The sequence below is a fragment of the Brugia malayi genome (assembly GCF_000002995.4).
Source record: "Brugia malayi strain FR3 genome assembly, contig: Bm_v4_Chr1_scaffold_001, whole genome shotgun sequence".
Taxonomy (NCBI): domain Eukaryota; kingdom Metazoa; phylum Nematoda; class Chromadorea; order Rhabditida; family Onchocercidae; genus Brugia; species Brugia malayi.
In genome coordinates, this window is record NW_025062475.1 from 11,088,584 (window position 1) to 11,107,399 (window position 18,816).

The window sequence follows — 18,816 nt, forward strand, 5'->3', positions numbered from 1 at the left end:
AACTAAGATAACTTCTAATAACAACAAGTGTACAAACAAATGTCGTGTAATTTGAAGATGAAACCCTCATCCTTTAGGTCACCTTGACAACCAGCAAAGTCTCATCATCCCATATCATTCGAAATAATTTTTCTAAATCAAAGTGTAATTAATCATCGTTGACTTTTACAAAAATTGAAGTAACCAAACTTTTTTTTTTTAAAATTATTTTTTTTTTTTTTTTAGAAAGAATGCTTTCTATTTATAACTTTCAGTGTAACATTTTTCTCGAGAAATGAAACTGTAGCGTTATTAGTTGAAAAATTTTTATTCAAAAATTAAGTAATATTAAATATTATAGCATTTTATATGCCATAATCAAATTCTTAAAGAGTTCCTAAATTTTAATCAAAATTAAGTTTGTTGTTATATCTTTTTATTCTTTATTGTAAATTGACTTATGGATTAATTGTCTTCTTGAAAAGTATTATTTTGTACAATGTTCAAATAATTCAAATTTTGATGAAATTCTTTTCTTTTTTTTTTTTATTCACAACTCATATAAACTTGACATGATAAAAAAAGAAAAAAAAGGAAAGTACAAAAGACATAAATTCAGTAGTGCATACAATTTTCATAATTTCAGAATGTTTTTCATTGTTCAAAAGTTTAAATTTTAAAAAATTTACAAAGAAAAGATATAAAAAAAATTTTTGATATGCTTTTGGGAATAAAATTTAAATTTGACATAATTATGGTTGAGTAGGACAAGAACATATTCCAGTATTGCATGGTAGTCCAAAACACGAAGTGGAATTTGGGATGCATTCTTTTCGATTGCATATTTTGAATAATGCATCAAAGATACCCTTTAAGCCAGCACATTTAAAACCTAAAATTTAGAAAGCTTTTTTGATTGATTTATATGGATGATAGATAGAGAATGATAAGTGATAACAAAAGAATTAAAAGTATTTTAAAAAAAATTAGTAAATTATTTTCAAAAAATTCACTATTAAATGATATATTCAATCAAAAGCTAAAATGAAAAAAATAAAATAAAAAATTAACCTTTGTCACAGTCACAATATTTTTGATTGCTGCATGCACCTCTTAAGCCACCACAATCTGCATCAGATTTGCATGGTGTAAATTGCAAGCATGCAGCACAGTTGCATGTACCAACTGCAATACCAAAACATTTTCCTGCAAAAAAAAAAAAATAGTAAACAATAGGTTCATAGAAGTTGTTTATTTTTTTTAACTTCTGTGAATCTATGATAAGTTCTGAAGCTAATATTATTTTTGGAAGATATAATTGAATTGAATAGGAGAAGAGAAATTGAATTATAATTTTTAATTTAGGAAAACATTAAATTTTAAGGAAGCAAATTTTAAAAGTTATATTGCTCTAATGCAATAAACTCTTAGAATTTATGCTTTTGCATAGTTTCATATTGGAATTTTTTTTAATTTGAAATGAAAACTAATACATTTTGATTCAAAAAAAAAAAAAAAAATAAGATCATACCGCCATTGCAGTCCAAATCAATTGAGCAATTTTTCATTGGTATACAGGGTGACACAATAGGTTTACGTTCTTTCTCCTCTTTTAGTACACGTAATGTTCGTGTCCAATTATTGAAATCTAAAAATAGAAACGAAAGAAAAAAGTTAATTAGAAGTAATTTAATGTCAATTTTAGGATTTAACAAGTAGTAAATACCTGAATTTCAATTACAGTTATTATAATCTGAAATGAACGAACGAAATTTGGTAAGATTGTTTGCTTTCTATTAATTAATATTGCATACATATGAACTAAACAAGTATAAAAAAAGAAATATAAATTAGATAGCAAAGTGAGAAGGAAAAAAGAAAATAGAAAAAAAAAAAAAGGAAAAAGAAAATAAATATATAATGACAATTGAAATGATAAATTATACTATTAGACTATTTCATAAATTATTTTAGATATATTCAAATGGTAACAAAGGTACCTAAGGTATCAGCGGAAAAAAATGAAGATTCTTCCTCGGTACTAACACCATAAGCCACAGCAAGTAATGCAGCACTGAGAAATATTGTTCCAATGGTACCAAACATTATTCTTCTTAAAGAATATTTGTCACAGATATTTGTTAAGTCTGCAATTTCACTTTTCTGATAACTCAGAACAAAATAATTTAAACAGTTGTATATTGGTTTAATTCCGGGAAACAATTTATGTTACGAATTTATAAAATCATTTTTGATACGCTAATTAACCTATCAGATTCTATTCTTTCCTTTTTTTTTTTTTTGATAATTTTTTGATTTATTTTAAAATCTTAATCGTATTGTCTTATTCATTCTGACATTTTCCGACTGTTATTATTATAACTAATTGACAATACAATGATTTTTATGTTTATTATTTGCAAAGAAAGTAAAAGGAATAATATTAGTAATTGAATAATTAAATCAATATTGATCAATTTCTAGTAAGTATTCATTAATTTTCCTCAAATTCCCACAAACTTATTTCAAATTTAATTTATCGATTGAAAATATACATTTAATAATTTATAGAAATGTAAACATATCAAAGCATAAAAAGTAAGAAAAGTAATTTATAATAGAATAATCAACAATGATTATTAACTATTAATAAAGTAATTGAGATTTCTCAATCTAATCAAATCATGATCTTGCTCTTCCAACCCGCTCTATCATTTAACTTTCTGGAAAAATAAGATTTTAATAATTATCCAATTTTTTGTTTGTTTCTTTTTTGTTTTTCTTTTTTTTGTTTGTTTATTTATTTTTGTTCTTTTTTGTTTCTTTTTTTTTGTCTTTCTTTTTTGTTTGTTTGTTTGTTTATATTTCTAAACATATTTTTCCTATTGATAAACAAACTTTTCGATGAGAAATTATACATCAGAAATGTATTCTTTTTAATGATATCTATTCAATTACTGAAAATAGTTTATTTACCTAAAATGTTGGACATTTTAATTAATAATATCAAAACAGGAAATTCTTACAGAAAATAAAACTTATTAGATAGTTCTCATCAAATTAATTTCGCTTTACGAATTTCTTCTCTTATTAACAGTTAGTCATCAACTGATAAGAGAAAATTAAATGTTATACAAGCGAAAGCTAAGATATAAGGATAATATTAACGATGAGAAATTAATCATTCATATTAACTGGAATTAATAGATCATTTTACTTCTTTACTTTTTACAAAATCAAAATAACGTTTCCGCATACTTGTAGCAGAAATTTTCAGTAAAAAAATTAAAAAAGTCAATAAGCAAAAAATAAATTTAAATTTAACGCTCAAAATAAGTGTTTTAAATAATACTTTTTATATATTTATAGTTTTTTTTTAATATATATGTAGTTTTTTTTTTTTCTTAAATAATCCTGTTTACACATTTATAGTTAAGTCATATTTAATTCTTAAAATAATTATAATTCCTTCAGACTTTTTAACTTAATTAATCCACTTGATATCACAAAAGATCACCAAACAATTCATTTAATTTATTGTAGCATTATAATACCAAAAATATATTCTGCAATAAATATAAAAGTGTTTTCAGTTAATTATAGAAATACTTCATAGAAGAAAAACACATGTTGCATCATTAACTTCTAACTAATTAAAGGTAATACAAATGTTTACATTCTAACTAATTAAAGGTAATGCAAATGTTTACCTTTACATATCTAATACTGATGGTAATAAAAAAAGAAATTTCATAATTTAAACTAATAGGAAATACTTCCTTGTCAAAATTCACTGTAACTTTTAGCTTTATCGATGCTTATCATCCTCTAGCGATTTTCATAGTTTTTGTTTGTTTCATGGATTTCCTGTTTATTTTGAAATAATAATATTTTTGGAAGTATTGCAGGAAGAATTAGACTATAAGAAATAATCTCTAAGATTAGAACCATAACATTCTCCATAATTATTTATAGTTTTATGTAAAAAACTTTATTACTAATGTCGTCTTAGTCTGCTTCTAATGCTCCATTGATCCTTTCCATAGAATTCGTTGAAATCCCATATCTAATTTATAATCATCCATTTGTGCTTGAACAAATAATTTTATTCCCTTATAGCATTTTTTTTTCTCTAAACTTGCTAATTCTTTTCAACTTCTTCATGTTATAGAACGTGAACTTTGGACTGAAAGTAAACAATTAAAAAAGCGTACCTAGCTTGAGGCCTTCCGTGAATTGAATTTTAACTAAAAGTGAGACCCCCAAACAAAAAATCGATCATTTAACCAAATTACAAACCTTTCGGGCTCATAACCCGAGTAAAGAAAAACAGCTCCAAGGTGAAAGTTCACTACGTCAACTCTCATAATAGCCCTTCAGCTTTTCATTTGTATTCCTGTTGTAACTCTTTCCTATTTCAGATTCTTCATTAACGCATACGTCTGTGACTTAGGAACAAGTCCGTCTAAATATCAGATAACATGCTTTTGTGGACAAACATACCCTCACCCTCCCTATATATAAGCTTTCAACGTCACAGATTATGGTCACAAAACTTGCTGCCCCATAGTCTCATATCTCATCAACAGCTAATCTTGGCGAAAAGCTTATGCATAAAATGTATTTCAAACAGACCACACAAATTAGTGATGTAACACAGAGGAATTAATCGAAATTCAAGAAAATCCTCGCAAATGTGGCGGACTAATTATTCAAGAAAACTAACTTCACAGCTCTTTCAAAAAACTTTTTGGCCAAATAAGGACAACTTGGTTTATTTGTATCTGCAAATTTTTGAACAATAAACGAATATTTAACAATTACAGATACACTTCTATGTTCTTCAATAAGGGGGTATTTGTGGCATCTGACCCGGCATCGGTTGTAACAAATCCTTCTTTTCTTGTTTATGTTCTGATTCTGGATGCAGTGGATTCGGTGCTTCATTCGGTTCTTGGATATGAATCTGGTCAGGCAATGCAATACGTGGTCCCATATTTCCTTTAGGGTCGTGTGGCAGCATTATTTTCACTTTGATACCCAAAACACCTAAAGAAACATGTTTACACTGTTTGTTCAATTTAAATGTTAACTGAATAATATTCACTGGAATTTCCAACTTTCCACATTGATCTAGCATCCACACTTTAAACACATCACTGTGTTCCAGAACCTTGTTTTATGGGTAATAAAACCTCTTGTTAAAGCAATCTTTCAGATAAAATGTAAAAATGCCAAACACCAATAACTGTAAACCTTGACGGAGTTGAACGTGACGTACTGCCTGTTGGATGTAATCGTTTACCGGTTGACCAGAATGAATCATCAATCCATCAACAAATTTCATCGATTTAGCTCGCTGACCGCGCAGCTTTCCGGATACAATTACCTAAAAAAGCAGAGAGTTATGTAAAGGCTTAAACACCCCCTACTGAGAGACTACATTCTCAGTGTGTTAATCTGCGGTTCTTAATAATTCAAAACCTACCATGCTCCTTGTTTGAGTGAAATAAGAGAGCTCAGCCAATAACCAGAATCATTGCATACTCAGAGAGATATGCTTACATAAGAGGTGTCATTGAAATGAACATCATAGCTCCCACGAAGACAATACAACACCACTTCTCTATCTGTGACCCGAACCATAATAGCTATTATCTATGCCGTAATACCTACGCCACTACACCACTTCATTACCAAATCTCACTCAGTTTTTACCAATGAAGTATTTTTCTCCATCTTCTGGAATTTACTGGACAATTTTTTTCTTTTTGATAGAAAGATGCAATAATTTTATATAATTTTGCTAGTAAATATTTTATATTACTATTATTATTACCCATGGGAATGTAATCCAGCTCGAATATGCCAATTATCTCATTTAACAGACGTGAAAATCGACTTACTTCGCATCCCTGAGCATTGGATTCCATAATAAAACGCAACACACCATAGCAAGCTCGACGAACAGCTAAACCACCGACCAGTTTGTAACGTAACGATTCGCACTGAGCTACAGCGCAAAGACCGCGATTTGTAACTTTTTCCGCGTAAAGCTGAAACATGAAAATATATCTGCTGCAGTAGCTTCGATAACCAAGTCAAATCAAAACTATAAACCAAATCAAAACTTGCAAACATAAAGGTTTTCCGTGACAAACTTACCTTATCACGGCATGCCGCTTAATTTTATGATTAAACTTATTTCAATAAGTCCCGTGATGATGCGAAATATATATATATGCACAAAATTTTGAAAAAACTAAAAGAGAAACTAATAATGATCCAAAACAAGTCAGTCAAAAATTTTTTGCGCAGAAAAAATAACGAAATTAAAGTGTTTGCACTAAATCCTACATATGACTTTTTCCAAACGTGTGATATATCCAGGCATATCTTTTCAGCATTCACAAAATGTTCCCCCATTTTTTCTTTAAAAATAATTTATGAAAGTTCCAAATTGTTTGTGAATTTACTTTACAACCAAAATTCAACAACTATATGAAGTGTGATATAGCTGAAATAAATAAAGTGGGCTTCTGGTATGAACTTCTACGCCAATGCTGCGATTTAGAGGCGAATGATCGTAACATACCTCAACTGTACCATCAGCAAATCCAAATCGTTTCTGTACAACCGATGTTAATTCACGAATCCGCCGTCCACGTTCACCTAACACACTTTGCGTACGTGTAGCCAAAATGATTATCTGCATGGAGAATATCAAAGTCAATGAAAAGTCAATAAACACAAATTTCGGCCTACAAGAAGTACTTTCAAAAAATTATTACCGTTATTATTATTAATACTGTTATTATTGTTACTACTATCATTATTATATTATTACTGTTATTATTATCAGTCATTCGTTATCATCATTACCATTATTCTCATTATTAATTATTATTATTACTGATCATTACTACTTTATTATAGTTGTAACACCTACCACTATTATTAATTTGCTTTAGTATTATTACTTATAATTAATGAGAGGATTGTGGCAAATTCTATGCCAACCAGATTTAGCCACCTTTCAAAAAAATTCGAAATTTAAATGGTGTTCCAAGGCATGTAGCTTTTAAAATCAAACTCAGTGAACAATACGAACCTCGGCACGTGCCGGTGTTCGCCGAACTTCAACACCCGAATAACCATCTTCGGCTAGTTCCTTCATAAGGAAATTATTTAATTCAGCTTTGAAAATACCATCCTGCACCGCCTTTCGCTTCTTTGACATCTCCTGCGTTGTGACTATCATTGGGCTTTTTCTTCTGTCTCGTGAAATTAAAATACCTAACTGTAGCTACCAAGATTACCTGAAATATATTAAAAATTGAGCAAATTATAATTTGTGGCTCCAATCTATTCCTATCCAATATCACGAAATATTACAACTACCCTGAAACAGTTATCCAGTACGACAATGACAAAGTCATTAATATGATGCTGCAATCTCAGCTAGCAGTATAAAAACATATGATTACAATTCAACAAACATACTGAAAGAAACGGATATGGAACTATTATTGGTCGACTTGCTTGAATATTTCAAAGCTCTCGACAGCTTCAAATTTATAGCGATGAAAAATATGTGAAGAATCATGCAGTTTAACATAAGTAATAGAAAATCGTATCATGAAAAAACAAAGGAAAATTACGATAAAATAAAAATGTCTGAAGCATTTACAAAAATACAGGAAAAATTTAATAGCAGAAAGACTGTCAATGCAAGGATATCATCGACTGCTACCGAAAAGCAACAAACATTCCCAGCAAAAATGTAATTATATAGCAACAGCTTTTGCTAAGCAACAACTCTAGCAACGTAAGTATCGAACCTAACGTTTGAGTCGTAAATGGAATCAATCAGGTCACGCAACGTACGAGCTTCAGCCCGATAAAAAGATTGTCAATTGACCCTAAAGACGTCCTATCCCATTTGACTTGAGAATTACAAATGCGGGCCGCGGCCCATTAAATACCGCCTATCTAGCTGGATGCTTTGGACCTCTTCTTTAGCATTTGTTATTCATTCTCTATCTGCCATTACAATGTCTGTTAACTGCCTAATACATGTAGTATGCACAGGTTCTTAAACTACTGTATAACCGTCTGAAGTCTCTTCGTTAATAACGTTGTACTTTTTATTATATGTGTCTAACGTAGTGTCAAAGAATATGAGTTGCAGTTAAATCCTGACACTGTCCAACTATGTGTCACTATTTTGTGAACTGTGCAAGCTGAGTTGGAGTGTAGATTTGAGGGATCTGAAATGTGAGAGTAAGTGAAAAAGTAAGTAAGTGAAGAGTTAAGAGTAATGAAAGTTACTTTTGCAACTCGATATTAAAGTTTCCAACTAACAATGTTTAATCAAAGTTTTTTAACTTATCAAAATTTGGATTTATTATCAAAAATGAGTTATGAGGGGGTATCTTTAAATTATTAAATTAGTATTCTTGTAATATCATTGTTTATTGAACTAATAGTATGCTCTATTAGATTAATCATCTCAATTAGAAATGAACTTTACTTGAGCAGTATTCAAAAACTTATTTATTCTCGAAATCATTAATTACATAACAAGATCAGGATGAATTATCACTCTGTAGTAGTTTTATCATTGGAATTGAATTTCACTTACAAAAAAAGACAAAAAAAAAATCATCAAAGATAATTTTTTCACGCACATAATTACAGGAGTGGTGAGTTGTATTTAGGATAAACCGGAAAGTTTTATTTACAATCCAACTAATTCCTATAGTTTAGATTTCCATAATTTGAATTTTCAGAATATGAAGTGGAATTTGCTACTCTTTCATTTCTACAAATTTATTGCATCTCAGAATAGCTTCAAAATTCTCCACCTTAGAATTAATTGGTTTTCTTATTGATTTTCCATTTAACGCTTAAATCTAGAAAATTTCTATCTGAACAACATATGAACAAATAATAGCCTAAAATATTTGATTGATTAGTTTAATTAATAGCAAAATTGATTAATACCACCAGCAACATTTCAATAATACGAAACATAAATGAAAACAGAATGTGAACAGCGATGATTTGTACAGCACCGTATCGACGTAATCAGCGGATTGTCGATCTTCATATTCCACACGTCCGTATAAGTTTACAACCCAATAGAATCCTGAAAATTCAAAATTAAATTCGAAATTTAAAATTTGCTCCAAAAAGGATTCCAAGTTCATTGATTTATCGAAAATTTCATACCAGGTATATGTATCTTAATGATATCTTCCCTGTATACGTCTTGAAATTTATGGTATAAATATTAATAAGAATATTCAGGATCAGATACAATTAGAAAACATAAATGATAACTTTAAGCTTTAGAAGAGGTAAAATATTAAATTTGAAAATATTTAAATTGAATTCAAGCATGTTTTACATTTAGATCACGAAGTATATTCAATGAAATATGCAATTTAAAAAAAAAAAAAAAAGCAATTTCTAGTAGGTAATTTTTTTTTTGAAAATATTCAATTGCTTACCAACTAATCCAATTAGTAAAACAAATAATGAAACCAGCAAATAAATAATACAACCAATAAAACGAATAATTTGACAACACCATTTGCGTTCACCGATTTTTGTTGTTGTTGCATAGGTGAAGAAGAAAATTAGATTAAGAAGAACCTGTACCAATCCTGAAATTAACTCCTCAATCAATTTTAATTTAAGAAATTCAAATAATTAATTAGAAAAATTAATATAACCTAAATTTTTTATGTGCAATGGTTTACTCGGATAAACGTATTTCAAGATTATTCGATTTGATCTTTTGCTTGCTACTAAGATCCCTTACTTTCTTTATTTACCTTCATCCTCATTTTACTTTACTTTACTTTATTGCTACTGAGATCCTTTACTTTACTTTACTCTATTTCTACTGAGATCCTTTACTGCACTTTATTTATTTACTTTACATTTACTTTCTTTTGCTTTGTTTTACTTGATTTTTTACTTTACTTGCTTACTACATGGCTAATTTAGACACTCTTATTGTAAGCGACTTTCTTTTCTTTGTTCAAAATCTGCTTTTTTAGTTCTTTCGGGAATTGATCAAGTGATCATTTTACTATTACCAGTGTAATTACGAGGTATTTTGCGGATAAAATTTGAACATTTAACTATGAAACTTGAATAATTACAGGTATTATTGAGTTATAATATTCAATCCTTTTTTAATATTCTAAATTTATGTTTCAAAGTTTAAAAATGAGATTTGAAAGTTATTATAATGTTTTTTTTTTTTTCTTTTTTCAGCAAAGATTAGAACAAATGTCTATGTATGTTTCTGCAAAATTTGAAACATTCATCTTAAATTTTAATTGACATAACAGTAAAATGTGACTGATTACGGTAGATGGAATTTTCTTGAAACAAAATGTAGCGAAGTGTAATTCATCATTTAACTCTTTCAGTTCGTATAAATGCAGAAAAAGGTATTTACTAGACGATTGAACAATTTTACAAGAAATTTAGCAAATCTAATTAATAACCTCTCATTAACTTTGGCTATATAGATTAAGCTTTAAGTGATATCATGATTTTTAATAATGATTGTAATTAAAAATTTACAACCTTTATGTTGTCAATAAAATGTGTAAATATACTTATTACCAATTTTACTAGTTGAAATAGCATTGAAATAAAAATTTTGATGAGACAAAATAAAATGTAGCAATGCTAGTGATAGCATTATCAGTGCAGTTGAAGCAGTAATATAAAAAATAATAAAAATAAAAGTAGTGATAATGTTGAATGAAAGACTGCAGCATTAATTAGAAGAAATAAGCATAAATTTTGTTAATTTTAAAGTTAAAAATTTAAATGAAACATTTCAAAATTCTGATTGAACTGCTTAAACAAACCATTCCGGCAATGAATTTCATTTTAATATTTCACTTTTAGCTATAATTGCTTTTATTGCATTACTATTTCATTATTCCTTCTTTATTGATCAATTACAAGTAAATTTTGCTAACTGGAAAATTTTAACTTAACAATTAATCAATCACTAAAATTGCAAAATCTCAGTATGAAAAATCAGAAAAATCAAACAAAAAAAATTTTTTTGGTTAAACAAAAAAAAAAAATTCTTTTTAAAAACTTTTTTTCCAGCTATGAAGTTTTAATTATTAGCAAAATATAAGTTTAGAAAGCGAACCATAAAGAAGCAGAACAGTTTTTATTGTATACGCACTTTGATGACGTGATTCGTAGCCGTAAACGGATGAATTACGAGAAAATGCAACGTATAAGGCGTATACGCCACATGCATAACTAATTATCGCAATTGCTAATTGTTTTTTATTAACTGAAAATAATTAAGCGTAAAATAATGAAGGAAAGCTATTCAAGTAATTAAGTTCTATCATATATAATTTCCCTGATTAAAATATTCTTTGAGTTATCGCGGGATAATGGAATCTTCAATGGTGAGAAAATAAAGTATACAATGTTCAAAAATAATTGATATCAAAAATTTTCATGTTTTATCTCTTTTAAAATCTGAATTCATGCCTGATTTTTGTATAATCTAAAATTAATTACTAAAAAAAAAAAAAAAACATTGAATTGATAATTTATGATTAAAAATTTTTATATTACAATAAAAAAATTTGGAAAAGTTGAAAAGAACTTACTCATTTGATTAAAAAATACCACCAAATAGATAGCTATGCTATTTCTCGTTCCTCTTTTCCTGAATGTCTCTGATGATGGCTGATTGTTGCTGTTAACAGTATGTCTATTCGTTGATTCTAATTTTGAATTTGATAAACTGTGAAATTCTAAGTCATATTCGTTGATAGCGGAGTGTGATAATGGAAATTCCTCGTATCTCTGAGGTGTTAGCTTCTATAAATGAACGATAAGCATGAAATAAAACTGAGACAATTTAAAGAATATTTGTTAAATTAAAATTTTAATAAGAATAACTTACTAATTAGCAACAGTAGGTATGAAATTAATGAGAATGCTAAATGAGTAACAGGTAAGATATGAGAAAAATAAGAAATGTTGATAGTAGTATTTACCATTGTTTATAGGAATAATTAATTGTCCGAGTAAACAATAATTACTCTTACTAATACCATCAATGTCGCATTCCGCGGTAAATTTCGCGGTAAAGTCTACCATTTCATTTACATACAGAGAAAAGTAAAGTGGAAAATGATGAAAGATTTAAATTGAATGTAAATTTCAACATAAATTCATCTACAAATGATATTAATTGAGAAGAATATCATTGAGAATATGCTATTGAATATGAATTGGCGGTAAAGTCGCATCAGAAATTATTGTCATTTGAAGTGCAAATGTAAATATCTTTCTTGGCACATTTATCATTATCAGTGATGATCAATCTTTTTCACCAGACTAATTCAAGATGTCATATTTGATTAATTAATTTCTAAATATCTTTCTGATTAATCAAAAAAAAAAAAATTTGATTAATTTAATCAATAAGCATTAAGTAAACTTATTTCAATTCCTGATGATACTAAAATGTTTTACCGTTTTCCGTTTCTCATCTTCGCCGCAATTATTTAACATTCTCCAATTATTGTAGCATGGATTAATTTTCGATGCGTTTAATTGTTCCGTATTGTCATTTTTCGAAACATGAGAATACATCTAAAATTTTAACTTTTTTTTTTTTTTAATTTTGTTTAAATCTTGAATTGAAGACATTTGAAAAGATATGAAAAATGAAACAATTAAAAGTTAAATATTAAATGAAATTTTAAAGATTAATAATTAATGGATAAAAGTTCATAAAAAGTTATATAATTTTATATTGCTTTCCGTTTATTTTCTTTTTATTGTTTTTTCTTCATTCGTTTTTGTTATTTAAATTTCATTTCAAAAGCTCAAAACTATTTCTCAATATTTATGTCAACAGTATTCGATGTTTTTTTTTTTTTTTCTCTTTTCTCATTTTGAATTTTTTCAATTTTAATTTAAAAAATTACTTATCTTCTTTTAGAGTTAGCATAATAAGTAAATTTCTGTAATACTTTAACATTTCAACGTGAATTATTTGTTATGCCTTTTTAATAACACTAAGTTTTTAAGCTTAGATAATTAAACCAAAAAAAAAAAAAAAAGCAATTTAATAATGTTGAAATAATATATGCACAAAATGAATGTGATTGAATTATTTTATAATTATATCTTTAGCATTTAATTATCGTAACCCTTAAGCTAAGCTAAGACTTACAATCATCATTTTCTAGTTTAAAATTATGATAGAAATAGTTAACAATTAAAATTCATCATATTTACAAAAATTTTTGATTGATATGCAAATGAGAAATTAAATTGAAAAGTATGTATGTATGTGTTTGATCTATAAAATATCAGTTTTACTAATTTTGTAAAAATAAAATTCCAATCATTGCATTTATATATATTATTTTAATAATACTTCAAAAAATATTTATTGCAAACTAATTGATAATATTATAAAAAAATGAATTTTGCTTTGGTGGTATCAGATGAAAGAAAATGAATGAATTGATGAGAAAAAATGAAATAATGATGGGAAGAAGTACGATAACGAAGAAGATGGATTATGAGACTAATGAAAACTTTTTTATGATCTACAACAACACTATTATAGATTTATTGTTTGGTTTTAATATTAAAAAAAAAAAAAATTTCAACTTTTCATTGTTTTTCTTTTTTTGCTTTGAAATTCTTGAATTAATCGATTCAAGTCAATAGTCATTTATTGATCATTTGAGATAAATCAGTTTTTCTTTAGTGATAATAAAGCTTTTTTAGTTCTTAGCAAATTCTTCCAGAAAATTTCCATAATTTATAAATTTCATAAATAAATAATAACTTTTTTTATTGTGAAATAATATATTTCATACAAAAGTAAAGAGATAGAAAGATTTATATAAAACATAGATCACTAAAGTAATAAAATTTTTAAGTAAAATTATCAAGTTTTGCTCTTTAAATAATTATTAACAGTTGAAAATGAAAATGAAATTCATGAAAGGAGATAAAAGATTTGAAAAAAAAAAATGGTAGTGAAATTTTCACTCTTTTGAGATACTGATTAGCAAAATTTTCATTTTTTTTTTTTTTTTTTTTTGTTTTAAATTCAAATGAAAAAAAAAATGACAAAATTACTGTAAAGAAGGAGAGAATTACAAGATTTGATGATAAATGATATCAAATTAATAATCTTTGATGATAGCTAATTTAATAATTAGATAACATTGCTAATGTTACTTTTCACAAAAGTAATTTCGTAGAAAGCACAAAAAACAAAACAAAATAAAAATGTAAATAACATTAATTTTTACTGAGAATTTTTTGCTGAAGAAAAAAATAAAAAATGAAAATGAAATTAAGAAGAACAAAAATTCTTTCAATGATCTAAATTATTTCATGATTATTCTCATTAATCTAAAAACTATTTAGCAGGAACTTTTGAACAACATGAAGATTTCTTTTTTCAAAAAATTTAAATTTATATTTGAAAAGTTAATTTGTTTTCTTCTTCTTTTTTTTTTTTTGAGAGGAAAAAAATTCTTCAAAGTTGTTGTAATTGTTTGTTTTCGTTATTTTTTTTTGTCATCAATGACTTGCTATAGTTGATGTATATTCATCCATTTGCAATATGTCATTCTAATTTTTTAACTAAAAATTTTTTTTCAAAAGAAAAAGAATGTTTTCAATAAATTTTTTAAAAAGAAAATTGAAATTTTTTCGTTTTTACTGCAATGTAAAATTGCAAAAAAAAAGGAAAAAACTTTTTTGTATATTATTTAAAATATGCTTCTATAAAAATAATTAATTTTACATATTTTTATTGCCTATTTTACTAGCACTTCAGACTTTTTAAGCATCATAATTATATCTATTACTATTTGTATTACATATATTCTACAACAGGAAACCAAAATATTTTTTGAAATAAATATTGTTATTTTGAAGAGAGAAAAAAATGATTTAATAAATAATTAATTAATAATTAAATCTAGAAAAGGTGAGAAAAAAGAAGAAAAATGATGAAAGATTGGTGTATTTAAAAAATATTATGCAAAAAGTGTTGATTAATCAATTTAGCAATTTCTTCTCATCTTGCTCCTTTTTTTTTTTTTTGATGAATATTAGCTTTTAGAAATTTTGTGTTGAAATTAATCAACAAATATTTTTCAAAATATGCCATTAAAATTAATGAGTATTTATTTTGTGATAAAATACATTCGAATAAGTTATATTCGTTGAAAATTTATGAAACTTAACAAAATGAACAATCAATAATGATTACTGATTATTTTATCAGAGTTATCACAAAGAAATGTTATCTGATTAAAACAGTGATATTTTTTACTTTTATGCACATAAAATATTGCAAAAAAAGGGAATTCAGGAATTATATGATAACAGCACTGATAATCATTACTGATAAGTGATAAAATATCCTAAATGTAATGTATGAAAGCATGCAATTCATGCAATTTGCTCTTGCATCTCTTTTCGTTGATTAAAACAATTTGTAATTATAAAAAGAAAAAAAAATTATTTCAGTAAGGCAGGAAGAAGAGTTGAAGAAAAAATTGCAAAATAGAATGGCGATGACAGAGAAAAAGAAAAAGAAAAATAGGAAAAGAGCAATAATGAAAATGCAAACATAAATAAAAATATAATGTAAAATGGTTAACTGAGATGTATAACTGAGATTAATGTGAAATCGATCAAAGCGCAATATTCACTAACAATGATTGCAAAAACTTTTGTTAAACTTTTAAATTCAAAAAAAAAAAAAAAAAAAAGAAAAAAATAAAATCAAAGAAATGAAAAGAAAAGAACAAATGAAGTCTACCAATAATTTTACTCCTTAATTATCAGTATTACTTTATTAATTATTACTAATAATTATTTAAAGGAACAATATTCAGCAAAACTTCAGTTGTCTTTATGAGTGTAAATTTATTTAGATATGAATATATCAATTAATTCTAGAAGTGTAAATTTTTAAATTCTGTTATTTGAAAAATGTTTTTAATTCAAATTCTAAATGACTTTATGTAACAGAAAATGAATGATTGATTATCTCAATGTAAAAAAAAAGACAATGCAAAATTGATTAATATGCTAAAAGCGAAAAATGGAAAAGTAAGATTTAATAAAAGTACAATGTTTCTAAAGTATAATAAAAGTTAGACTTTATCAATTTTTTCCGGTTTCTGGATCAGTATTTTCTAAAGACGAAAGTTTTGCAATTTCATGGTTGTAATAAAGTAGTCATTGATAATAAAATTTATGTAAATATATATGTATATCATTTATCATCACTACATTATCATCCATAGCATTATAATTCTGCTCATTCGGATAAGTTAACATTTCATTTGATGTTTAAATTTAAACAAAAATAAAAAACCGACTTTTAAAAAAAATAAAAAACGAAAAAAAAGTTTTTTTTTCTCTTTAAATTAATTATTAATTGTTTTGTTAGAGAAAAGAAAATGTTTCATCTAACTGAGCAAATTATGAGAAGTAAAAAAAGTGGAAAAATTATAAAATTGATATGTAGCATTATAAATTATCTTTTTATTGAACATAAAAATTATAACCTTTAAGTGATTTCTTTAAAGTTTCCATTTATAGATTGGTTAACTAATAGCGTACTTAATGTAGTATATGTTTGATTCAATGAAAATTTCACATTTAGAAATTAAAAAAAAGAAAGAAAAAAAAAGTGAATAAATAAAAGAAGCAGAAAGGAAAAAGATAACAAATTATTGTTAGCAACTTTAAATGAAATAAAAATTTTTTTACGGAAATTTTCAAACAATCATAGGCATATTTCTAAGATTTTACATTATATAAAAGCATAGAATTTTCAAATTAATGATTAATTGAAATGATTCAAAATGTTAAAGAAAAAAAAATTAGAAATGTTTTATTTATGTAAGACACAACAATAAAAATTATTAGCAATCTTTCCTATTCAGTTCATTCAAAAATAGAAATTGGAATTTTAGGCAATCATTGAAATTCTTGAAAAGAAATTTTAGTTTGCACCGAATTAAGCTTTTTGCACAAGTGAAAAATGCTAGAATGCCAAAAAATTTTAAACCATATGGTCTACATTGAAAAATAATTTTATTTTAAAAATATCTATTCAGGCAACAAAAAAAAATTAGCGGATTTTTTCAAATATTTTTTGATCAATATTATCATGGCTTGCATTACTGTAGCCTCGTCATGTCCTGCATTACTTTAACGTTATCATGGCTTGCATTACTGTAATGTTACCATGGTTTGCATTACTGTAATATCATCGTGGGTTGCATTACTGTAATGTTATCATGGCCTGTATTACTGTAACGTTATCATAGCTTGCATTACTGTAGTCTCATCATGGCTTGCATTACTGTAATATCATCGTGGGTTGCATTACTGTAATGTTATCATGGCTTGCATTACCGTAATCATCATGGCTTTTAAAAGTGCGAAACGATTGAAAAAATTGGAACGATGAAAAGCGAGCGCGAAATTTTTGATTTATTACCAAAGGGAATTAAATGTTACTTGAAATTGCACATCATACTGATCTAATTGATAAATATTTATACTGAGAGATTACTAATTCATAATATTTTAATTACCTTAAATTAATAAAATTGATAAGCTAAATTCATTGCATCAAATGATAGATATATATTTTACAACTAGTACAACTGATCAGAATTTGTGAAAAATTATTTTTGTTAAAATTTAAAATTCTCACTTTAGATTGTTTATTACACGAGCGATAAAAGTTTCAAAATTTTTCAGACAAATTAATAAATCAATTACAAGGCCTAGTAGGCTAACTTTACTACTATTTTATTGTTTTATAGAAAGCATTAATTAGTCATAGCTCATGATTATATTTCAATCATTTTTAATTAGAGTTTTATTACCGAATTTTAAATTACTCTCCATATTGCCACAAAAAAAAATTTTTTTTATTTTACCAAACATATAAATAATATCATAATAATGAGATTTGACGAGAAATTAGTAAAACTATGTTAATTATTAAATTATTTTTCAAGTTAATTAAAATTATTCCTCAAAAGTTATCCATGAAAATATAGAAAGTAATTATTTATATTAAATTATAAATAATATCCTTCTTTTACTAGTTCAATAATGAAATAAACTAATGGATGTATAAGGCTAAAAACTGATTAAGTAATTACTGTTTCATTTACTTATACTTTATGGAATTGACAAGAAGTTATTTTGATAATGTTTGTCATCTAAAAATAAAGCAAATAAGTGGGATGGAATGAATGTCGATGATAAAAGATTAAATGCAATGCTTCCAGCGTAACTTTTTCGGAAATTTGAATTTAACAAGTTTAAAATGAATGATAAAATTTATGATTCCATATATTAAATGGCAAAACAGTGTGATAACAAAATGATACGCAAAATATTTATTTATACATATATGTGTGTGGAACTGAAAACAAAAATTTTAAAATAAAAAATATAAATATTTCAACAATAAAAGCGTCGAATAAGCGAAATAATATTTTCTTTTAAGAAAAAAAAAATAATAGACAATGAATAGAAAAATAAACAATAATAAAAAAGAAATAGAATAAAAATTATTAAATATGAAGCACCAAAATATTCACTGATACAATATGGCATGAAAAAGTTATTAATACAAAATGGCCACAAATTCTATAAAATTTTAAAATTCATAACAAAATTTTTGTTTTTGTTTTTTACAAAAACTAAAACTAATATATGGCATTGTTATAATATACCAAATAATGC

The 18,816-nt window shown here is 25.9% G+C and overlaps 3 protein-coding genes across 3 annotated transcripts; all 3 read right to left on the reverse strand.

Moving 5' to 3' along the window:
- Positions 1 to 731: 731 nt before the first annotated feature.
- Bm5250 (Uncharacterized protein) lies at positions 732 to 2,085 on the reverse strand (the record flags this gene model as incomplete). Its single annotated transcript, XM_043077479.1, has 4 exons — positions 732 to 871; positions 1,051 to 1,185; positions 1,511 to 1,627; positions 1,980 to 2,085. 4 exons carry the CDS (start codon positions 2,083 to 2,085, stop codon positions 732 to 734), a joined length of 498 nt encoding a protein of 165 aa, XP_042933413.1.
- A 2,737-nt stretch (positions 2,086 to 4,822) lies between these two features.
- Bma-rps-3 (40S ribosomal protein S3, putative) lies at positions 4,823 to 7,240 on the reverse strand (the record flags this gene model as incomplete). The annotated part of the gene is made up of 5 exons (XM_001893811.2): positions 4,823 to 5,028; positions 5,236 to 5,368; positions 5,886 to 6,035; positions 6,575 to 6,688; positions 7,091 to 7,240. The coding sequence occupies 5 exons, from the start codon at positions 7,238 to 7,240 to the stop codon at positions 4,823 to 4,825; spliced, it is 753 nt and encodes a 250-aa protein (XP_001893846.1).
- A 1,738-nt stretch (positions 7,241 to 8,978) lies between these two features.
- On the reverse strand, positions 8,979 to 12,645 carry Bm13086 (Uncharacterized protein; the record flags this gene model as incomplete). The annotated part of the gene is made up of 5 exons (XM_001893812.1): positions 8,979 to 9,130; positions 9,495 to 9,650; positions 11,174 to 11,323; positions 11,652 to 11,865; positions 12,526 to 12,645. The coding sequence occupies 5 exons, from the start codon at positions 12,643 to 12,645 to the stop codon at positions 8,979 to 8,981; spliced, it is 792 nt and encodes a 263-aa protein (XP_001893847.1).
- Positions 12,646 to 18,816: the final 6,171 nt, after the last annotated feature.